Raw genomic sequence first — 24,714 nt, 5'->3', positions numbered from 1 at the left:
AAAGAGGACCCTCCAGAGACATCCAAATTCACATCCAACTGAAGTATTTATGAAGAAAACTGCAGATTCACATACAGTCATAAGAAATAAAGCAGAGAGATCTTGGGTACACTTTACCCATTTTCTGCCAGCAGTCAGTCTCCTAAGAACCAGATTTTTGATTCACTGATTTTTCTCTATTGTTTTGATCTTTTCAATTTCATCAGTTTCTGCTTTGACCGTTATTGTTTCATTCTTTTCTGCCTGCTTTGGGTTTATTTTGCTCTTTTCCTAATTTTCTGAGGTGAGACTTCAGATTGTTGATTTGAGGGCTTTCCTAATTCCTAATGCAAGCATTTAAGGCCATACATCTCCCCATCAGCACTGCTTTAAAGGCATCACACATGTTTTGTTGCATTTATTCTCATTTTTGGTCAATTCTCTGTATTTTTTTTAACTTCCTCTGAGACTTCCTCTTTGATCCATGCATTATTTTTAAAGTGTGCTGTGTGTTTGTATGAGTTCCAGTGCTTTAAGTTTGCTGGGGTTTGTTTTAAAGCCCAACATTTGGTCTAAGATAGGCTAGATCTTATGGCGAATGTTCTGCAGGGGCTGGAAATACACGTGTTCTGCCGGTGGTGGTCCGAGTGTTCGATCTGTATCAATTTGGGCCTGTCCTTGATTGCGGTGTTTAGATCTTCCATACCCTTGCGAATTTCTGTTCAGCAGGTCTCCTGGTTGCTGAGAAGGTGCATTAGAGCTGCCCACTGTAACTGTGGATTTATCTCCTTCTTCTTTCAGCTCTTTTTTCTTTGCTTAATGTACTTGGTAGTTCTCCCGTTTGGTGTGTATACATACATTTAGGGTCTTTGTCCTGGTGGATTGATCCTGTTGTCATTATCGAATGTCCCTCTTTGTTTCTAGTAAGTGTCTCTGCTCTAAAGTCTATTTTGTCATATTATTAGTCTACCCACTCCAGATTTGTTTTGGTTTTGTTTATGTGCTAGAACTGTTTCCATCCTTTTATTTCAACCTACCTAAGTCACCGAGTTTGTAGTGAGTTTCTTGTAAAGAGCATATACGCAGGTTGTATGTGTGTGTGTGTTTTTTAATCCACTCTGTCAATCTCTGTCATTTGACTGATGTATTTAAACTGTTTAAGTTTTAAACCAGGTAAGAGAAACAGTATGTTAGCAATTAAGTCTGCCATTTTATGATCTGTTTTCTGTTTATTTCCTGTGGTTTTTATTCCTCTGTTCCTTTATGTTACTGGAACATATTTTAGGATTCTGTATTTTTCTATACTGTTTTTGAGTGTATTTATTTCATAGTCACTTTAATGGTTGCTTTGAGTGTGATAAATAAATGTGTGACTTACCAAATTTCTATCACTTTGAAGGAAGTGTAAAAACTTCACTTCTATTTAGGTAACTTCCCCCTCCCCACTTCTAAATATCTTAATGCTTTTCCTGAGTATCAGATGGTTTTATAATTTTGTTTTGATTATATTATTTTTAAAACTCATGAGGAAAAGAATAGCTTACTTATGTACCCATATTTCTGTTCTACTGTTGATCTTCTTCCCTAATGTATCAAGTCTTTTTCTTCTATTTTAAGAATTTATTTTGGCCTTTCTTTTAATGTAGGACCCATAGTGACAAATTCTTTCAGTTTTCCTTCATCTGAGAATGTCCTTATTTCCCCTTTATTCCTAAAGGACAGTTGGGCTGGATATAGAATTTGTAGTTGACAGTTCTTCTCTTTCAATATTTGAAAATGTGCCACTTCTTGGGCTGCCTGGGTGGCCCTGTCAGTTAAATACCCAGCTCTTAATTTTGGCTCAGCTCAGGATCTCAGGGTCATGAGATCAAGCCCACATCAGGCTCTGTGCTTAACAAGGAGTCCACTTGCCATTCTCTCTCTCCCTCTCCCCCTTCACCCCTCATCCTGCTCCTGCTCTCTCTCTCCTTTGCTCTCTCCCTAAAATAAATAAATAAATAAATAAATAAATAAAATCTTTTAAAGAGAAAATATACCACTTCTTTCTGCTTTCCATCAATTCCAATGAAAACTGCACTGTCGTTCCAATTTGTGTTCCCCATAAATAATGCATTGTTTCACTCTCATTGCTTTTAAGATTTTTTTTCTTTGTCTTTCATCATTTTCTTCTTACCCCCTTTCAGAGCCCTCCTTTGGTTGTCTCTGGCAGTATTTTCAGGGATTATGGCTGTGTTTAGCAGGGAAGAGCAGGGAGAAACTGACCTATGCCATTGTGCCTGAACCAGAAGTCTCAAATTTCTAAACACTATGAGTTTGCAATGTCTGCTCTAACTGTTATGTTACCTGTGAGGTGTGTTCCACCAGTTAGAAGGCTAGCATCTCGGCACATGTATTTCTAATGGCCACATTCTGCAGAGCAGGGCAGAGGGCAAGCAGGAACTGGTAGAAGGGAATTAGGAGGATTTGTGGCCAGAAAGCATCAAAGTGCTTCAGTCTAGCTGCTAGCTTCCTCCTACACAGGGGAAACAGTTGTCCAGGAACAGGTGCCAAGCCTCCTCCAGCTGGCATGTTGAACCAGCATGAGTTATATTTTCTCTGGAATCTGAGGGTAAAAACCAGAGCACGGAATCTAGAAACACCCAAGTGCATGAAGAACACACATTTTTAGGCCAACCTGCAAACTACCATGCAGACCCTTAGGTAAAGATACAAATTAAGCCAATTTCTTGGTAATATCAATAGAAAGGAAAATATCAAAGAGTTTCATTTGAAAAAAGAAAAAAAGTATTCCTACCTGTTCTGGGGACATTTCACCAAATAATGTCTCGCTGTAAAATGAAAAGAAATAGAAGATGGTAAATAAATGTTACTTTAGAAGCATGTGCTCCAGGAATCACAGGGGAACGTAGGTACCCAGGCATTGCCCAGATGTTGGTACAAGCCACTTCTTGGAGCTTTCATACTTCTTTTTGGATGAGTAAGCATAACCATAGCACAGACACCACATTGACTCAATACTGTTCCACACTTAGACTGAGCCAGGCATGAACCATATACCCCAGACCTCCTAGTTTGATGACCCAAAACAGTCTTTTTTTTTTTTTCCAAGCCAGGTTGAGGTGGGTTCTGATCTGGAAGGTCTTAGAGTAATAGTCACCCAACTTGGAAGCTCTGCCTTAGTCATGAGAAAGCCTTTGGGGACAACCTGTTTCCATTTAGATGCTCCTCTCTGCAAAGTGGCATTGTGTTCTCTGATCAACACTCTACTGGGGGCAGGGGGGTATGTTGGAAAAACAGTCTTAGAGCAAGACATCCTCCACAGTAGGTCTCATAGAGGAAAAAAAAAGATTCTAGCAGCACAGGAAAAACAAGAACTAGGCAGTTATCCTAATAAGTGGCCAATCTAATCTCACAATTGAGTTCACTTCAAATAGAAGCAAAGCCATGGGCTCCGGAGGTGGGTGGTGGATCATTACATCGATGGTCCCAATGAATCGCACCTCCCTGTGTCTGTCCACACCGCTGTGAAACTGCTTGACCGCCAGACGTGCTTTGGTCAATGGAACAATAACCAATATGTCGCAAGCAAAGGCCTAACCGGTCCCTGCGCTCTGAGGTTTGCTCATTTGTTGTTTCATTGCAGGGAACTCTTCTGCTACCACGTAAAGAAGCCCGGCTAGCCTACTGAGAGATGAGACCACATTGAACAGGCACAAGTCACCCCAGCTGAGGCCCCAGAGCAGCCAGGCCACAGCTCATCCACCAGCAGGCTGCAGCAAAGGAGGGACTCCAGTGAAGACCAGAAAAAATGCTCAGCTAAGCCCAGTCGAAACTGCTGACCGACGGAATTGTGAGCAAATAAAATCCTTGTTCTTTTAAGCTGCTACACTTGGCATGATCTGTCCTGCAGGTGACCAGGGCAGGTTCCAGACCAGCATGACAGGGTCTCTGCTTTAGAAAAGGCTTTTTACAATGGCCATGGTCGCCAAACTGTGGAAAGAACCAAGATGCCCTTCAACGGAAAAATGGATAAGGAAGATGTGGTCCGTATACACTATGGAGTATTATGCCTCCATCAGAAATGAAAACCCAACTTTTGTATCAACATGGATGGGACTGGAAGAGGTTATGCTGAGTGAAATAAGTCAAGCAGAGAGAATCAGTTATCATATGGTTTCACTTACTTGTGGAGCATAAGAAATAACATGGAGGACATGGGGAGATGGAGAGGACAAGGGAGTGGGGGGAAACTGGAAGGGGAGATAAACCATGAGAGACTATGTACTCTGAAAAACAATCTGAGGGTTTTGAAGGGGCGGGGGATGGGAGGTTGGGTGAGCCTGGTGGTGGGTATTATGGAGGGCACGTATTGCATGGAGCCCTGGGTGTGGTGCATAAACAATGAATTTTGTTACACTGAAAATAAATAAATAAATAAATAAATAAATAAATAAATAAATAAATAGAAAACACTAATTCAAAAAGAAAAAAAAAAGAAAGAGCTTTTTAGGTTTACCTGTTACTACCCCCTTTTAGTGCATAAACTCTTTCTATATCTTGTTTACCAAGCACCTGCTCTGTGCTGGATAATTTACAGACATAGCAATAATAAAGCCATAATTAGTTTTTTGGAACACTTCATGTTCCTGGCCTGACTCTAGGCTTATTAAATAAATCAGTGATCATGTGTCTGGGGTTTGCAAACCGGTGGGCACTCCTAGGAAGGGTAGTGTTAAGGAAATCACTTTCTAGATCCTCACCTAGCACAGTGTTCTTTATTCCAGAATTCATTCTCCCAGAACATGCCTGAGCTCTGGCTGCATTCCTTTCCTCCCTCCCCATCACATCACTGTTTCTTTTCACAAAATCAAGGCATACCTCTCACCCATCCTGACTTGTGCTGTGGAGGTAAAAAACAGGAGGCACCAAACGAGAAATGATTTGAAAAGTTGGTGCCAGTGTTGAGAAAGCAAATGACTAAGGACTGGGCAACTAAAGCTTTCACCAGCAGAGAGGTTTCCAATATTTTGCTTTTGACAAGGATTAAATAATGACCTAATCCAGTTGTCAGCTGGTCAAGTATTAAAAATAATTTTTAATGACAGAACATATACCCTTGTGTGAATCTACCTAATAACAGAATTCAACATCATTTCTATTCTTAGTAATGGAATTCAGCCTCAATTCTCTACTTTAAAAAGTAGGAATAGAAGTGATGCTGAATTCCATTATTAAGCAAATTCACGCAAGGGTATATGAACTAAAATAAAAATTTATTTTAGTAAAAATACATTTCCAATAAAATGGTCTTCTATGACTGATTATCTAAATTGATAATATCTATGGGGTTTGATTAATTTTATATTCATTTTCCAAATCTTATTAATTGTGCAATATTAATAACAACACAAAAAATTTAATACCGAGAAACTTGTGGAATAAGGAAATTTAAAATTCTTAATTTAAATTTTTATACACATTACTTTTACAGAGCAGTGTAAACAAAAAAAAACTGCATTAAAGTGGGATAAAATTTTGTGGGGAAAGTAAAGTGAAGATAAAAGTTCAAGGAGAAAAAGGAACAATATACAATTTCTAATAGCTGAAGCATGTTCAGTCTTTTTAAATAAAGAGAGGTACTTATGAAATTCGTAACATTTAGATGTGAAAGAGATTGAAACACTTTGTTTTAAGATGTCCATATTTGTGATGCCCTAGAAATTACCTCCTTTGCAACAATTTACACTTATGATCAAAAAGTTTAGACATTCACAAAAAATGTTCAAGGGTGCATAGTTTTTGAAATGCTTTTAGGTGCAAGCAAAAATGTTTGAAATGCTTTTAAATGCAAGCAAAAATCTTTGAAGACCACGAATTTGCACTTGAATTTAATCTTCACAAAAACTTTGTTATTGCACCTAATTCTATGGTGGAGGACACTGAGGCACAGAAAGAAAGGTTAATGACCTTGCCTAAGGTCACACAGCTAATGTTAGGGGCTGAGCTGCGTCCTTCCTATGCTGAAGCCCTAAAACCCAACACGTCAGAATGTGACTGGAGTTGGAGGTGAGGCCTTTAAACGGGTGATTCAGTTAAGATGAGGTCACTGGGGGTGAGCCTTAATCCAAAATGACTGATGTCCTTCTAAAACGAGATTAGGAAACAGACAGGAGCAGAGAAAAGACCGTGTGAAGACACCGGGAGAAGACAGCCACCTATAAGCTTTATTATGGCAGCCAAGCAAACTAACACACCTAGGAAGGAGCAAAACTGGGCAGCCTGACTCTAGAGCCCTCTTGTAACTACTCCTCACCATTCTCAGAGATACTGGGTGGCTGGTATCAGAGCTCCTTATAGACGAAGAGAGTCAATCTCAGGAGAGATGGTTGGCCCACTGTGCCACAGCTGGGCAGGGCAGAGCTGGGACTGGAGTCTTAGGGAATCCATGCATTGGCCTCTATTTTGGGAAATCCAGTCCAGCGGCAGTGAGGTGAGCAGCCTGGAGATCAGGAAGCCAGGGAGCCGGAAGGCAGGCCAGGGCAACTTGTAATCATTGGCTGTAGGAGAACAGGCTGACTCAGAAAGACCAGGAGCCCAGAGAGGATGGTTAGTGCCCGGCACAAAATACGCCCCTTGGCCAGCACTTGCTGACCAATTCTTATGATGTCTCAGACCAGTAAACACATGGCTGATGTTCCTTTAAGGCTGAGGGACTGCCAGGGAACCAAAAGTAATCCATACCGAACATAAGACCTAGGCACTTCAGAGACATAGCCCTGGCACAGAGTCACCTTTAAATATATGTAACTTCATCAGGACTGACTCCCAGGAAGCAGAGTCTGTAAGACAAGCATTTCAGTACAGAGTCTCTGTGGGATGGGATCCTGGCAAATCCACTGGAAAGTGGGGAAGTGAGACCAGCAAGAGAAGGAAGACAATAAGGGGGGGTCCTGGAGCCCGTCTCCATCGTGGGCCATGACCTCGCACCCAGCGTACTTGACTGGGGGCTCCTGGGCCACACAAAGGCAACAGACTGCACAGAAATGAAAACTCAGGACAGTGTTCTTTTTCAGCGGTGATCTTATGATCTTTACGACTTGGAAGACTAAAAGGAAAGACTGTTTTTCTCACCTCCTGGCAGAAATGTGTCTGTGAGCTGGGGCTACCCTTTCTCTGCCACCTCAGCCTGAGCCATACTGCTCCCAGCCCCCACCTCATGGCCAAATCTCCCAGATGACCTGTTCAGGCTGAAGACTGTCATCCCCATCTGGGCCCATCTCTGCCACCACTACCACCTCCAGATGGGTGATTTGGAGTGGAGGTAGCTATGCTCCCCCATCCTATCAGGCTCTGTACCAGTGTTGGGGCCTCAAGGTCAAGGCCTGACCCTCCCCTAACTTTCCCCTAATTTGCCTGCACCCTCTCCCAATCCCAGGCCTTGCAGAGACGCTGAGGTAGGACCCATAGATAATTCTGCTCTGCTCCCCAAGCATCTCCTGCACTGTGCAAGGACTGTAACAGCCCCTGCAAAAGGTCCCATGCATCTGCCAAAGGAGCAAGAATGACTGAGCACAGTGGTCTCCCAGCCGGCCCCCCCCCCCCCCCCCCCCCCCCCCCCCGCCAATCCCCGGCCCAGCTCCAGCAGGGACAGACAGCCCAGCAGCCTGGAAAAGGACATCTGCACTTCCCTGTGGGGAGAGATAAGCCCAGGGTTGTGCCCCGCTTCCTGCCAGCCCTTCCCTTTACACGGGACTGTGCTCCCATCACGTCACATCCAAAACCCCAGCCCCTTCCAGGAAGCAGACCTGCCCTAACAGTGTTTCGGGGCTGGCGCAGTCACAAGGCCAGGTGAAGCCATTTCCCTCGGGCACCAAGTGGTAAGCTGAGAAGGAGAATGGGGTTTCCTATTGCCTGTCCTCTTGCTACAGAGAGCTATTTCATGACCACGTGAAAAGCACTGATGGAAAACACCAGAACATAAAATTGTGGGTCTAGAAACTGGTCTTATATGGAAGTTGTGGGCCCCAGGTGGCTACCTAGCACTCGAAATACACCTAGTCCCGAGTGAGATGTGCTGGAAGTATGAGATCATGCTGGATTTCAGCCTTAGCATGAACAAAAGAACATAAAATATCTTATTCTGAATCTTTATATTGATACTTGTTGAAATGCTATTTTAGATATATTTTAAATAAAAGAGTTGGGTTTTTTTTTTAACCTTTTCACCCTGTTAATGAGACTACTAAGAAAATGTCCAATGACATGTGTGTGCTAGGGTTCTAGCACAGCAAGTGCCAGCTAGACCGAGACGTCACAGAGAGTAGCGACAAAGGTGTTAAGGCCGTCTCCTTCCGTCTGTCCAACCGTGCCTTCAAACTGCCCTTGTAAGAGCTCAGACAGGGAAGCCTGGGGGAATTGCTGGAGACAATATTTGGGAGCTCTGCTTGCCCTCACTGCCAGGATGGCTGATCCCACAGTCACCGTGACCGTGATGGAAGGATGAGGTTTGGAAACTGAGCTGCAGGCTTTGGAAGGTGCTCTCCAGAACTGCCCACGCCAGGACTGACGGCCACACCACACTGGGAAAAGCATCCCCAGGAGCCATACAAGTAAGAGAAACTCCTGTCCCCATTTTATAGTGAGGACACTTGGGAATACAGGATGTCTACTCGGGGCCTAAGAAGACCCACTCTGTAAGTAAAGGAGTTTGAATCCAGGCTCTGGGTCCCACGCTCTTGGCATTAGGCTCCTGGGGAGGCTGACAAGCACCCACACAGGGAGGACGGGTCCCCTTCCCAAGGTGGCAGTGGGCCCATGAGAGCCAGCCAACCTTCCCACATGCTCTGAAGACCAACTCTGCATCTCAGAAGTGTGCAGCGAGGAGAACTCATGCTAGGGATTGTCCAAGTGTCCGCGACAGCAGGCAGGTGAGCCAATCAACTTCTCCAAGGCCCCAGGGTCACCTCTCTGCTCCTCACCCAGAGCCACCCCCCACTCCATGCTTTGAGCCTCCTCCCTGCACTGAGCGTGGCTGTGACAGGGACGTACCACCCCCCACACCTTCCTCCTAGGGGTACAGCTCATAGGCTCTCTGGCCCCATCCCCTGGGGAAGCAGGGAGAACAAGCCTGCAGCAGGGGAACGTGGGGTCTAGCAAGCTCCAGGAAGCCCTGGCTCCAGGGCTAGGATTCTAGCACAGCAAGTGCCAGCTAGACTGAGACATCACAGAGAGTAGGGACAAAGGTGTTAAGGCCGTCTTCTTCCATCTGGTCCTACCGTGCCTTCAAACTGCCCTTGTAAGAGCTCAGACAGGGAAGGCTGGGGGATTGCTAGAGCCCTCTCAAAGCAGCAAGTCTAGGTTCATTCCCAAACAAGTAAAGGCTACGGGAAAGCACTGTGCTTGAGGAGTAACTCAGGGTCTGGTCCTGGGCCACCAGGACTCGTGTTTTCCAGGGTGACTCAAAGCCGCAGAGCCCCTGGGACAAAGCTGCAAGCACCCAGGCACTAAGAGCCAGGACAAAGAGTCATAGCTCAGGAGGAAAGTGCAAAGCAAGGAACACATGGGTGCAATTAACGGCAGCTCACGAGAATAATGAGCACCCCAGGAAAACAAGGCAGCGCGAGGCCGGGGTGAGGGCCAAGCAGCAGGAATGGAGAGAGAGAAGGAAGAGAAGGACGCTGGCTGCTGGCCCCCCAGCTTCCAGGCTGGGTTTTGTTTACCTCAGGCACTCTCCAGGGGATGGCACCGGGAGTGGGGACAGCTACTCTGATATCCCCTTTGAGGCAGATCCAGGGGAAGGAGCGGGAGAGCCGGTGCTGGGCTCCCCTCCGCTTTCCCTGTGTGTGTGAGCAGCCAGGATGCTCTGAGGTTCTCAGCCTGGCAAGAGAGCTTGGCTTTCCTCCATGTGGCCAGGACGCAGAAGGCCCAACCCACACACAGTGACACAGAAAACCCAGAAACTGTCCACGTAACAAGGGGGTCTGGGCCGGATTGTATTTTTGTGGGCACAGGCAGCTCATCTCATCTCTGAGTTTCATTTCAAGATGGTAATGGGGTCCTTTCAAAATATTTCGTATAAAAGATGGGTACAGAGGAGGACAGGGTTCAGAAGAACCAGCTCTAAGGCCTTGCCACTCGAAGCGTGGCGTCTCACAGGTAACCGTGGACCCGCCATGATCTCATGAGAAGTACTCAGTCAGAATGTTCATTTGAGCAGGCTTCCCGGTGAACAGTCTCCTCCTTAAGGTTTGGGCAGCGCTGTGCTAAGGCTCCGAGGTCCAGGTGAGGGGTAACCCTGGCCCACCCTGCACAGTCCCCTGTCCCCAGCCCTGTGGTGGCTGGGAGGCACCTGGCTGCTGGCGTCCCAGAGGGCAGGACCCACCCAGCCAGAACCACAGAAGGCCAGCCTGCTAGAATAAAGCCAAGCTCCCTAGGGACTACGGGAGCGATACCTACTGTTTGGAAAGGACCTTGGCGGGAACCGCCGTGAAGGCTGAAAGAAAATTCCTCGGCAAGCCTAGCTCCCAGATGGTGAAGCTCTCTTCGGACAGAAATTTCCTCAGAATCAGGCTGAGCTTGGGCTCTGCCATACCCCTTTCAGGACTTTCTCAAGCTTCTCAGCTGAGTCCTCTCTCGCAAATGGAAGCAGTATGGACTGGTGGTAAGGATTACACAGGATTGTGCAGGAGCCACTGAGCAGTGCGGCCCGCAGCAGGTGCCCCCGCGAAGCTCCCGGAAGCTCAGCGGGGCTTTGGGACACTGTGCACAGGTGCACACGAGGCTGTCTGGGCTCGCTCCAGGGGGGCGCAAGGGCGACTGGGATCTGGGTTCTCGGGGGCTCTGTGTGAGGCACGGCACGTACTCTGGCAGTCTGCCTCGTCGGCTCTGGAGGAGATGGATGTCTCCTGAACTAACTACTTTGCTTTGTTTCCCCGATCCTGCCTACCAACTACCAGAGCCTGCAGCTCAAGGCACGCTGCTCTGTCCTGCTCCCAAACCCAGGCAGAGGTGCCTTTGGAGCAAAACAGGCTTAGAGACTGCTTATGGGGTTTCCAAACTCCAACAGCTGGGAGCAAAGCAGCTGGGAAACAAACACATTTGCCCCCACTTGCTGAGCAGCTGTCATAAGCCAAATTCCAAGGAGAATGGATCAGATGACGGGCCTGTGCCTTCCTCGCTATTCTCTTGAAGGGCAGCGAAGGCATCTGTGCAATGTGTCCCACAGGCTCACAGGCGTAGGCAAGGGTTTGCAACAGGAGGAAAGCTTGGGCACTCTTGACTCGGTAGGTGGAGGCTGCAGAGGAAGGCTCTCTGGCTCAGCTGAGAGACCGCAGAGAGCACTGTGGGAAGGGTACGGCCCATGAAAGATCCGCCATAGGCCTGGGTGTGCTGGGTGTCTCTGTGTCCCCCTCCACCGTGACTGGCCAGGAGGCTGACCTCCACGCCCTGCCCTCTGGCTCCTGGTTGGTGAGAGCACAGCAAAGCAGCAGCAGGACATCCAGAGGAGAGGGGAGAAAGGAGGGCTGAGGAATGAGTGCTCCCGGCTCCCTCCCTGCTGCCTCCTGGTATGGCGTTGCCTGGGTCCCTCTTCTAAGGCTCCTGCTGGTGACACTTGTCCTACAGCGGCAGCTCTTGCAAGTCCCAGGAGCCTCTCCTGCCCTCGTCCCCTACTCTGCAATGGCAACAGCTTCCTGCAGGCTGGTCCCTGAGTGCACCCCTACCCTCCCTGAGCCTTGCCTGCACCTTGGCGGAGAGGCCCTCTGGAAGCATGGCTCCGTCTCCCTGTTCAAGCGTTCCCATACACTGTGACCACCCAGTCTAACACTTCCCAGCTTTGTGACCTCAGGATGATGCATAATGCTAACCACGTGTCATTGACACTTACAAGAGTCGGAATGTGTTAAAGGTTTTGTTGCTGTTGTTGCTGAACTTTAGCCTCTCAATAATCCCATGGGACTGGGCACGCTACTGTTTTCCCACTACTCAGATGGGAAAGGTGAGGCTCAGCGGGTAGGTCATCAACTGGTAAGTGAAGAGCAGCCATCTGAACCAGAGCCGGTCTAATTCCAGAGCCCAGCTGTCACCCACATCATCTCGGGGAGCTACAGTGTCCACACCTGCTTTGGAAATGCAGAGGGTGTGCAGGGAGGGTATTTCTGAGGAAGTATACAGGCTCCAGTGGAAACGATACATTAAGGCTTTCTGAGAGGTGGGGACTGGAGTGGAAAAACAGCCCGGGCAGCCTGCATAGGGAGGTAAGAGTTGGAGTCCCCAGAACTGTAATCATTAAGAGAGAAAGAGCAGAGCAGGACGGGGCTGAGGAGAGATCCAGGCCAGTAGGGATGCTGACAGGGAAGGAGATGGAAGTGATCCCCCCGCCAGGCTGGGCGGAGCCTTCCTGACCTCACCTGCCTGCCAGGCGCCAGGCCCCGGGCCAGTACTGTAATTAAATAATGAACACTCACAACCGCACGCCGTCTGAGGAAGGCAGTGTCCACCCCAGTTCGTTTCATAGATGAGGACAGTGAAGCCAGGGTGGTTAAGGAACACGTCTAAAATCAGTCAAATCCAGGTTCATCTGACTCCACAGCCCCGTCTGGGTGAATGAGAGAGGGAAGGGCCACCCCCTCAGAGACGGCGGAAGGAAGGGATTTGAGAAAAAGAGAAAGTTCAACGCGCGGGCACAACCGATTTTAGCAGAGTAAGGGGGACACATCTCCTCACTCGCTGTACTCACCCGTCACAGGGACATAATCCCTGACTCACGATGCATTTTTCAAACAAGGTTATACTTTGCCCAGCATCTTCCCCCGTCTGTGGTTTGGTTGTGCTCCCGTTCCAGACATGACCTTACCGGTCCTCTTACCTCTGGCTTTCCTCTTGCTAAACACAGACTGCCAGATGATCGTCAGGGTGAAGAAGAGGACACTGAGGATCCCCACGCAGCACACGAGAACAGCGTAGATGTAGAGATCTGAAGACAAAGACATAGGGGTATCAAATAAGATCAACTTCACACGTTACCAAAAATCAGTCCAAAGTAAACCACAAGCCTACACAGAAAATATAAACTAGAAAATTTTAGGGGAGAAAATAGGAGGAAAATCTTTGGGATCTAGGACTAAGCAGAGACATGTTTTTTATAAATGTATTTTTTGAGGACTTTGTTTGTTTGTCAGAGAGAGAGAGAGAGAGAGAGCACAAGCAGGGGAAGTGGGAGGCCCAGGGAGAAGCAGGCTCCCTGCTGAGCAAGGAGCCCAATGTGGGACTCGATCCCAGGACCCTGGGATCATGACCTGAGCCGAAGGCAGACACTTAACTGACTGAGCCCCCCAGGCGTCCATAAGCAGAGAATTTGTACACTTCACACTAACATCTACACAGAGAAAATTTGATCAACTTGATTTCATCAAAATTAAAAACTTCTCTTTTGTAAACACCCGTATGAAGAGGATGAAAAGACAAGCTACAGACTGGGAGGAAATATTTGTAACTGTATATCCAACAAAGGGCTAGTATGTAAAATATAAAGAACTCTCAAAACACAACAGTAAAAAAATGAACAACCAATCCTACTAGGAAATGAGCAGAACCAGAGACATTTCACTAAAGAGAACATACAGGAAGCAAATAAGTTCATGAGAAGATGTTCAACTTCCTCAGCCATTCGAGAAGTGCACATTTAAACCACGCCGAGATATCTCACACACCCATCAAAACCAATAAGATAAAAAATAGCGACAATACCAAATGCCAGGAAGGCTATGAATAAAATTGGGTCACTGGAGGCCAGTTTGCTGGCGAGAATATAAAATGGTACAGCCACTCCAGAAAACAGTTCCATAAAAGATACACCTACAAAATTCCCTTCAACTCAGCAACTGCTCTGGGACAAATGCCCCCAGAGAAATGAAAACTTCAGTTCACACAAAATCGCAGCTTTATTTGCAGTAGCCCGAAACTGGCACCTGCCCAGAGGTCCTTCAGGAGGTGAATGGCTCCACAAACTGTGCTCATACACACCACGGGCTACTAAGGGATGCAGCAATCTGGAACTTCCGGAGAATGATGCTAAATGCGGAGGTGGGGTTGGGGGGGGGGGGCAGAAATCCCAGAAGGCTACATACTGTACGATTTTATTTATATAATGGCAGAATTACAGAAATGGAGAACAGATTAATGATTGCCAGAGGTTAAGCAGCGAGTAGCTGATGGGAGGAACTTGGGTTTGGCTCTAAAAAAAATTTGTAGGGAGGGGAATATTCTGTATCTTGGCTGTATCAATGTCAACATCCTAGTGGCCGTGTTTTACTAGAGTTTTGCACGATGTTACCATTGGGAGAAACTGCGTTAAGGGCACAAATGGGTACAGGGGATCCCTGTTATCACTTTTTAGAAATATATGCTAATCTACAATTATGTCCTTTTTTTTTCATGATCATCTTTGTCTCAGTCAATTTAGGCTACTATAACAAAATATCATCGACTGAGCAGTTTTTTGTTTTTGTTTTTTAAGATTTTATTTATTTATTTGACAGACAGAGATCAGAAGCAGGCAGAGAGAGAGGAGGAAGCAGGCTCCCCACTGAGCAGAGAGCCCAATGCGGGACTCAGTCCCAGGACCCTGGGATCATGACCTCAGCTGAAGGCAGAGGCTTTAACCCACTGAGCCACCCAGGTACCCCCGACTGAGCAGTTTAAACAATAAACATACACTTCCCACAGGAGCAAGATGCTGGCAGAACTGGTAATTGGTAAGAGTTCCCTTCCTGGTGTGTAGACATTTCTACTTGGTGTCCTCACATGGCAGAGAACAGAAAGACACCAAGCAAGCTCTTATGGGGTCTCATCTTAGAAGGGCAAATAATCCCATTCAGAAGGCTCCACTCTCGTGACATCATCACTTCCCAAAGGCCTCACCTCCTAATACAGTCTTATTAGGGGCTAGGATTTCAACACGTGAATTTGGGGCGAACACCAACCTTGAGCCCTTAATAACATACATCCATTTCCTAAACTCCTATGATCAACTTCATCACCAATCTGATTGATCAAATGCCGACTGCTCAGAAAGGCAAAGGGAAGCCAAAAGCATCATTTAACCCTTCTCTGTAGCAAAAAGCTACAGACGTTTGAACTTGGCAAAATGTTTCCCTACCCACTTAAATGTCTTGAGCCAACAGATGTTCATTATCAGCCATGTTCAGCACTCTCCTAAGAACAAGAAATAGAACAATGGACATTTTAAAGTCTCATCAAGAAATCAGAGAGTACCATGGCATTTGTAACAACAGAAGGGTGTGCCCAGTGCCAGAAACACAAAGAAAAGGAACTCAACCAGTCTGAGGAGGTCACAAGGAACTTCAAAGAGGACTGGAGCTCTGTGCTGAGTCATATTTAAGAAAACACAGAAGGGGCGCCTGAGTGGCTCAGTCGTTAAGCGTATGCCTTTGCTTCAGGTCATGGTCCCGGGGTCCTGGGATCGAGCCTCGCATCAGGCTCCCTGCTCAGCAGGAAGCCTGCTTCTCCCTCTCCCACTCCTCCTGCTTGTGTTTCCTCTCTCAGTGTTTTTCTCTCTGTCAAGTAAATAAATAAAATCTTAAAAAAAAAACCACAGAAAATGCAAAAATGTATAGAAAGAATAAAAATACAGAGAGAAACAGAGTGAAAAAAAGTATTAGATTAATAGAAATGGCTTCATGAGAACTTATTACTGATCACACAAAGTGTTTCTAACTGCTCCCTGTAATAAATGAGGAGGATGAACATTTACAGACTCAAACCTTAACACACCTCTCAAATTAGGTTTTTAAGATGAAGTTCCTAGAAGAGGAATTGCTGAGTCAAAAGGAATGCACCTTTGTAAAGCCCTTGGGACCCGGAGAAGCAGGTAGTTACATGTCCAAATGGAAAAAGCAAGCATGCTGGGAGCAGCGGAGGGGGAACGGCTAGCTTCCACAGAGAGCTGGAGACGCAGGTAAGGCCATGGTCAGTGAGAGAGGAAGGGGGAGGATAGGATGGAATCAGACATCTCAGCCTCCTTTTGACTCTCTCTTCCCTGGCCTACAGCCCAGGAGGCTCAGTGTAGTCTCTGAGCCAGAGTCCCTGAGGTCCTCCCGTGGTCTTAGGCTCAGTCAACATTTTGGCCTAAGCTAGTCTAAGAAGGTTTCTCTTCATGGAACTTAAAGTAAAAGTAAAAGTAAACTAAAAGTAAAAGTAACTAAAAGTTAAACTAAAGTAAAATAACTAAAAGTAAAAGAAGTAGAAAGCACAGTAGAATAAGGCTTCAGGGGAAGGGAACACCTGCCCTAATATTTAAGGGAGCAGGAAGTTGGGTAGAAAGAGTCTGCTGCAGAAGGAGCTGGGAGCCAGTCACAGAAGCAGAGGAAAACTGAAGTTGAGAGTTCTAGAAGCCAAGTGAGTAGATGTTAAAGGTTCTTTAATAGCAGCAGGTGCTGCTGGAAAACATCTACTGGGTTTTCCTCCTTGGAAGTTACTGGAAAAGTCCTGGGGGAAAGCCAGTTCAGTGGGAGGGTACGGGCTGAGCCTGATGACAGGGGTCAAGGAGTTCAGTGGCATGTGAGGAGTTTGAGACAGAGATAGTGGAAACCCTCTCCTACAACAAAAATCAAAACTGCCTTTCTGTATAGACACCTTGTCTCAGACGCGTGGGCTTTGCAGATTCACTCGGTGAGAGCTCTGAGTGGTCAGAGTTAGGGGCTCAGGTCTCCATTCAAACAATGAAATTCTGAGAGCTAGAGCAGGGGTCACAGACCAGGATTCATGACAGGATGCAGGGTGGGCCAGAACACGGAGAGCACACAGCCAGTCCCGGATTTACAGGGGTTAAGCAAACTGCTCAGGGACCAGGACTGTGTAGTCATTTCTGGCATGAGAGGATGGCAAATAATTCAGCCCCATTGCCAGGCACACAGATGTGGGGCAAGAGGACACAGCATCCACCTCGACAGACTCCAAAGATGCGGGCCTCAGGACCAAAAAGGCAAGGGCGATCCGGCTTCAGTCTCATCCTTCGTTGGAGAGACAAACCATCTCACTGAATGAAGTTTCTGGATCACTGGAGCAGGGCAGCATCCACCACGAGCCCCCTCTTCACTGGAGCCCCTTCCTTGGTTTGGAAACTGTAGCAATCAAGCAGGGACAAGGTCGTGGTGAGAATCTCCCACAAGCGTCCCCAGAAGCACGCTGTAGACATCTGTGGCCCGCTCTGCCCCAGCAGGAGGCGAGGGGCTCTGAGAGACCCGAGTTCTGGTTTCAGATCACAGCCTCTACCACGTGGCACAGAGGAGGCTCTCCCCAGGCAGCCCTGGCTGCAGACATAAAACATCTGGCCAGTCCGGAAGGCTCAGCTATACCGCCAAACACGCAGACCCATGGGTTGGGGACACTGGCCGGCAGGCACGGGCTGCCTGTGTGTGCGTACCCACAGCCTCAGGAGCAATCACACCTTCTCTCTGTTGCATTCCTGAAGCTCCAGGAACGTGAGCAAGTGTCACCTTGCAGGAGGAGAAAAGCTCAAACAGAACATCTGAGTTTCTCTGGATGGGGTAGCACCCAAGACACCAGAGTTCCGATTTTTCCCTCTCTTCCGAGAGTTCCTTTTGCTGCATAAAGACAATGCCCCGTTTTATCTACTCAAAACACTGAAACCACCGCCCCCAGTTTTCTCTGCAAACAGATAAAACGCTGAGCCCTTTCAGCCAGGGTCACAAACACATAGATGGAGCACCGCCTTGCCACTGGGCTAGCAACAGCAAAGCTGGGCTGTGCCCCACACAGGCGGCGGCCACTGTGCTCAGGACAGCTGTCCTCCGCCCGGAAGCCCAGCCTGTGCTACCTTATCTCCCACTTTCCCTTAACTTCCTCGTACACACCTCTCTAATTATAAATGTGGGCTCAAAGGTTTTAAAACCCAGACCAGACCGGGCCAAACAATCCTTGTCTGGAGGCTGGATCCACAGCCTTCAGATCCAAATCGAACAAAACATCTGCACTGAACTGAACCTGGGGTTAGCTTTCCAAACACCACGTGTACCTGCGCCCTCAAAACCATTCTAAAAATCTACGTCCCTCAAACTCGTGTGCAGCTTTGTCTTCTGCCACCAGACTTTCAAAGGCACCGATGTCATTTTTAGGCTCCGTTGCAAGCTGCCATGCAGAAAATGTCCCTCCTGCCCAGCCCAGGCCTCCCCGAAGCAGATGGCGGGGCTGGCAGGCTGGAGGGACATTCACGCGGCAGGGAGGTGGAGGGTGGGGTGGGGGCACAGAGAGCTAGTGCCAGATCCCCCCGCTCCCAGAACACCAAGCCACCGCAGGGCAGGCCCAGCAGAGAGGCCCCGGCCACAGGCAAGCAGCACCTGTTGCTGGGCAACCCGGAGGCCAGCTGGGATATTCTGCCTCTCTGAAACCCAGCGGCCCCAGCATGTCTCCGCGCAGTGAAGGAAGCCACTCTCCCAGACCGCTGACTCCAGAAAGTCCATGTCCGTCCTCTACTCTTCCAGGGAAAATGCGAACGCCAGGATCTCGGATCTGGGCAGCCAACCTGAGCCCCAGCCCTGAGGGATTTTAACTCACTGCCGCATTTCACCAAGCGCTCTGACAATGCTGGGATTTGTGCTGCGGCCATGTGGCCCACTGAGCGGAGAGCCCCAGGAGACGGCCATCCCTCATCAGCTCTCCCATCCAGGAACAAAAGGGCAAAGGCCCAGCATCAGGCGCCAGGGAGTTTCATCTGTACCCCTGGCCTCACTGACACCATGGCTGGGTTAAGAAAGCAAAACACAAGGCCACTGCTGCTGGAATCACAGGGAAAGAAGGCTCTGGAAACAGCTGCTCTGCGGCATTAGACAGAGCAAGGACTCTAGCTCTTTTCTGAAGGGACCTAATTCTCTGTGTGGAGAAGGAAGCCCACCTTGGGCTATGCATTTTGTGCAGAGAGCTAGGTTAAGAGTGACCCTGAGAGTCAAGAGCTACATGTGAATTACCAAGTACCATCAATTACACGCTCGTTTTAGACATGCTGTTGATGCTGCCAGGCAGATTGGGACCACGTGCTGCAATCTTCCCAGATATATGGAGTCTTGTTTTTTGTACCACAGGTATTTTTTTTTTTTAAGATTTTATTCATTTGTTTGAGGGAGAGAAAGAGAGAGAGTGTGTGTGTAATGTGTGTGTTTGTGTGTGTGTGTGTGTGTGTGTGTGTGTGTGATATCAGGGGCAGAGGCAGAGGGAGAAGCAGACTCCCTGCTGAGCCCAATATGGGGTTCTATCCCAGGACCCCGAAATCATGATCTGAGACAAAAGCTTAACTGACTAAGCTAGCCCCCGCCCCCACCATCGGTTATTTCTAAATACAGTCCTCAGACCATTTGCACTGGGGAAACACCCTGGGCCCCAGTACAAATGTTTTGCTCCCTTCCTAAATGCAATAATCAGATTCTCAGTGGGGAGCCCAGAATCCGGGTCACTAACAACCCCCCAGGAGATCCTTATGCATCTGTTGATAAACAAGGTTCCCGATGTCACAGCTGCCAGCGACCTACCTTAGGGATGCCCTGGATGTCTCCATACTTCTCCCTCACCATTGGGCCTCGGTCATGGAGAAGCTCCCCAAAACATGGAGTAAATCAATTGTTTTTTTCTACTGCTTCACTCCATGGAGTAAAGTTCCTTTCATCTCCTTGATAACAAATAGGCATTCCCTGAATGAAAAGCTGGTGGAGGGGACACCTGGGTGGCTCAGTGGGTTAAAGCCTCTGCCTTTAGCTCAGATCATGGTCTTAGGGTCCTGGGATCGAGCCCCACATCGGGCTCTCTGTTCGTCAGGGAGCCTGCTTCCCTTCCTCTCTCTCTGCCTGCCTCTCTGCCTACTTGTGATCTCTGTCTGTCAAATAAATAAGTAAATAATCTTTAAAAAAAAAAAAGAAAGAAAGAAAAGAAAAGGCAGGGAATACAAGGAATCGCTACCAAGTGAAAGAGCAGTCTCACAAAGAAAATGTTTTATGGCAAAACAGTGAATCCCAGTCTCCTATCTGGGTGACACTTCCTGGTTGCAAATAATGTTCCCAACTGTGATTACGTTTTTCTAAGAGAGAAAGTGCCTCCACCCACTGCTTTTAACTGGCTATCTGAAGAGGAAGAGGTGAGTTTGGATCTCCTTGCAGCACATCTGTGAGCTAACTAAAGGTGAGGGGAACCCCCAAGGCACACACATCTCCCGAGATCTGTTCAGCAAGGGGATTCATCACCCATAAATGCCATGCCTTCCCTAAATGTAATCCTTCAGAATTTCCTGATCACCTTTTGACATTCATCAGTTTTTCACTGACCAAAGGTTCTGCCCAGAACTCACAAAGGACATTCTTTCATTGCTTCTGGTCATAATCCTCCCCCTCTTTGTGATAATAATTCCTGTGAACTCTCCTCACTCTCAGTAAGGCTGGGTTTCTCAGCCTCGGAACTCTTGACATTTGGGGCCAGAGACTTCCTTGTTGTGGAGAGCTGACCTACACGGGCATTGCTAGGACGTTTAGCAGCACCCTTGGCCTCTACCCCGTAGAAGCCAAGAGCATCGAAAGCCTACTTGTGGCAACCAAAAATATATCCATAACTGGCAAATGTACCCTGGAGGGGCCCAACCCCCTTGAACCCCAGTCTGAGTGCAGCAGAATCCCCGCCGAGGTCTTGTGAAAACCCAGACTTCTGGGCACCACCCCTAGTGTTTCTGATCTTATGCGTGAAGGGAGGGCCCGACACTGTGCCTTTGTATCAGGCTACCAGGTAATGCTGCTGCTGCTGGCCTGGGACCAGCCAGAGCTCCTGCTGGGAGCACCTGGAGAGCTTTTTTTTTTTTTTTAATTTTTTTTTAAAGATTTTATTTATTTATTTGACAGAGATCACAAGTGGGCAAAGAGGCAGGCAGAGATAGAGGGGGGGAAGCAGGCTCCCTGCTGAGCAGAGAGCCCGATGTGGGGCTCATTCCCAGGACCCTGGGATTATGACCTGAGCTGAAGGCAGAGGCTTAACCCACTGAGCCACCCAGGCGCCCCCCCCCTTTTTTTTAACCTGGAGAGCTTTGAACCAGTTCCAGTTCAATCAGAATGTCCAGAGATGCGGTCCAGCCATCAGTGTTTTTAAAGCTCCCCAAGGGAGTCTAACATGGGTTGAAAACCACTTGCTGAAGGTTCTCAACCTATTTCTAGAATCCCAAACTCTGTAAGAAACTGGAGATAAAATTTTCCACAGTAGGGGTACATTTCATTTGTACAGTACTTGAAGATCCCTTCCTAAAATCACTTAGGAGTAGGAATTCTGGAGCTTGGGGCTTTGTCTCTTACTCTTTCAAAACCCATGGGCGGATACCAACAGGGATTCCCACCTTACTCTCTTTCTCTCTCTCTCTCTCACTCTTTCTATATATATAGTTTTGGTGTTTTTCAAAAGATTCTATGTACTTTTTTTAGAGAGAGAGCATGAGTGGGTGAGGGGCAGAGGGAAAGGGAGAGGGACAAGCAGACTCTGAGCTGAGTCCAATGCGGGGCTCGATCTCACGACTCTGAAATCATGACCTGAGCAGAAATAAAGAGTCAAGAGTCAACGCTTAACTGACTGAGCCACCCAGGGGCCCCTCCCACCCTTCTCTTAAGTAAATTAAAGATAAGAAAACAACTTAAGGGACGACTGAGTGGCTCACTCGGTTATCATGATCCTAGAGTCCTGGGGTCAAGTGCTACATCAGGCTCCCTGCTCGGTGGGGAGTCTGCTTCTCCCTCTCCCTCTGCTCCTGTTCTCTCTCTCTCTCAAATAAATTAATTAAAAAAATAAAGAAAACAACTTGATGTCATAGCACAACTAAGAAGTCAGGATCCTTTTTGTTGGTTGAATGCAACAGGAAGTTACTCAAATAAGAGGGATGGAAGCTATCAGCAGAAGGTGGGAAGGGAAGGGACAAAAGCAGGGAAGGAATATGTTTTGTTTCACAGAACCAACAGTTCCAGCCTAGGAGACGCCCAACGAGGTGTTTCACCTGAGACCCACCTGCTCGGTGTATCTCCGCTAACAGCCCGCATGGGAGCCAGGTGAGCCAGGCTGAAGCTGAGGACCTCAAGTTACCTTTAGCTCATTATGCTAACATCACATCCTATGGGCAGAGTGTTCTGACATTTTTTAGAACGTATGAGGTATGTACTAGCGTGCTGACGCGCTAGACATGCGCAACTCATCCAACCGTACCAATGGCAGCTCCCTGCCCCAGCCCCTAACACACTGAATAAAAGATTCTTGTACTAACCCCGTGGGGAGACGGTGCTTTGAGAACTATCTCCCTGTCCCCTAACTTGTAACAAGAAATAGAAAGTCCTTCGCTTCCAATATTGGTTGTGCTCAATTTGGTGTACCCCAAGTGGTGACCCCCTTGAGTTTGGATACACTTTCTTCCCATTTTATTCCTTTCTTATTCTCTAAAAGTGAGGGGCATCTTATAATAAAGAAACATGCAAGGTCTACCTTCAAAAAATGCCCAGGTCTCTTTCTTTTTCTCAAAGGATGAATCTTCAGAAGCTTTGAGGGAAATCACTGTAAAACAAAAAGAAAAATGGCACAGCGTGAAGTGTAGTAGTTTATGGACCCGGCCCACACTGTGATCCAAAATAATACCATATTGTGTGAGCGGCCCTGACATTTACAAAGCAATTTTCCCATTTGCAGAACCACATTTAATTATCACAACTCACACATGAGGGAGAGGTACAATGCCTGACACACCACACTGGAGGCTCCAGCGGGGGGAAAGTAAGTTGTCTTTGTTTAAAAGCCAATAAATGACAAAGCTGGGACTGAACCCAGTAGAAGTCCCACTTGCCCCACATTCTTGTCAACTACAAAGTTCCCCAGTGGGAATTCTAAGGACCAAAATATTTATTTGACCATATTAGTGGACATCTTTCTAAGTATGGTGCACTTACCAAGTACTCCTAGACAGAGGAGCCTGAAGTCATCTGATGGCCCAGGGTCTGGGCTCTGAGCACCACTCTGTGCCAGACAGTCACACACAGCAGGAGGCATCTGATTTTGAGGTTATTTTGTTCACTTCTAGTCATAGTTGATCACTGAACTTACTGAGCCTGTTCCCAACAGTCAGGAAACAGAACTGAGCCATACAGTGTAAAACTTTGAATATTCCACAAAAGAGGCTGCAAGCACGGAAAGGTTCCATGCATAAGGGTAATTTAATCATGGGTAAAAAAATTAAGCTGACCAAAAAAAGCAAAATGTGAAGGAATGAGATCACTGTCTGATAGAACTTTCCAGGATGAAAGAAATGGCCGCCCGTGGCTAATTGAGAATGTGAAGTGTGGCTGGTCCACATGGGCCTGAGGAATTGAATTTTTAATTTTATTTTAATTAAAATAAAAAGGCCTGTGGCTACCACACTAGAGAGTTCTAGAGAAGAAAATCTAACACCTGAATAGAAAGACAAAGGAGGTTGGAATGGAGATTGAATCAGAGAGGTAAGGCCTATGGCAGAGATCGTCTGAAACTCTATTTACTGTCCCTCCCAAAAACTTTTGTATTATATTGTCATGAATTTCAATCTGAATTTTCATCTTTTTACTTCTTTAGGCCTTATACTGGGTATTTCTTATTGACCCATCTTGCAGATCGCCAGTCTTCCCATGTGATAAAATCGTCTATTAATTCATTTTTATATTTAATTAATTTATTCATGTTTATAAATCCCAGCTCCCAACAAATTTCTCCAGCTTGTCACCTAATTTTGCAACCATATTAATCACATTACTTTAATGCAGGTGCCTGATAACTTTCATATCTGCATCACCCGTAGACCTGTTTCCGTTATCTATCTTTGCTTTTGATCATGTCCCTTGCTGTATCTTAGCACTTTCTTTTAGTTGAATGCCAGACATTTTATATAGAAAACTAAGCAAGATTTTATCTTCCGGGGTCTCTGGCAGGCTCAGTGGGTAGAGTGTGCAACTCTTGATCTCAGGGTTGTGAGTTCAAGCCCCACATGGGGTGTAAAGCTTACTTAAAAATAAGATCTTGGACATTTTTTACTTAAAAATAAAATCTTAAACACTTTTTAAATTTTCCTGGTAATTGGTAAAAGTAGAGAGAACATCTAATCCAATCAGGATTTTAACTGCCTAGAGTCTGGGTTTCAGTTTTATATAGTCTATACTATCTCTGGCTTGCCCTTACTTAAGGGATCCTCAGTGAGAAGCCTAGAGTAGCAACCAGGGCCCTTCCAATTGTTAAAATTGCCAAAAGTTCTGCTTGCCTCTCAAGCATCCCGATTGACACTTTCTGCATAGCTTCTCTTAACTGCTTAAGTATGACGGAATTTCTCAAAGAGTTAAGTGTCTCCAACAATTGGGGTCACCAACTACTCTTCCCTATGCTCTATTTAGATAGTCCTTCAGAGACAAATTAAGGTAGCTGAAATACATATAATTGTGCAATACAAATGTATTTATGATAAATAAGTGTGTAATTGCTACAACTGAAATCTACATTTCTTTTTTTCTACTTTCTAATTGCTCTCAGAAGGCAGACTTTGATCTGCTATAAGCTAGTCTGCCACTACTGAAGAACTCTCCCATTAGAACCTCAATTCCTTAAAATGTATCTTCTATCTCTATATCCCCATCACTTGGTAGACTGCCTGGCAGCTAGTTAGTGCCTAGTAAATAAATG

At 46.9% G+C, this 24,714-nt stretch overlaps 1 protein-coding gene across 2 annotated transcripts in view; it reads right to left on the bottom strand.

Annotated features, from left to right (window-relative positions):
* VSTM4 (V-set and transmembrane domain containing 4) overlaps positions 1-24,714 on the bottom strand; it is a 95,638-nt gene that overhangs the window by 44,594 nt on the left and 26,330 nt on the right. The window contains exons 3-5 of one of the 2 annotated variants that reach the window (XM_032837823.1): positions 22,504-22,572; positions 12,845-12,952; positions 2,774-2,807 (exon numbers count right to left, since the gene is read on the bottom strand). In XM_032837823.1, the coding sequence (XP_032693714.1) occupies positions 2,774-2,807; positions 12,845-12,952; positions 22,504-22,572 (211 nt within the window). The remainder of the gene's footprint in view (positions 1-2,773; positions 2,808-12,844; positions 12,953-22,503; positions 22,573-24,714) is intronic. The other variant, XM_032837834.1, reaches the window with a different exon arrangement.

This window comes from Lontra canadensis, unplaced genomic scaffold (genome assembly GCF_010015895.1).
Source record: "Lontra canadensis isolate GAN:19392208 unplaced genomic scaffold, GSC_riverotter_1.0 scaffold3, whole genome shotgun sequence".
Taxonomy (NCBI): Eukaryota; Metazoa; Chordata; class Mammalia; order Carnivora; family Mustelidae; genus Lontra; species Lontra canadensis.
The sequence above is the reverse complement of the archived record's forward strand: the minus strand, read 5'-3'. Positions and strand labels throughout refer to the sequence as shown.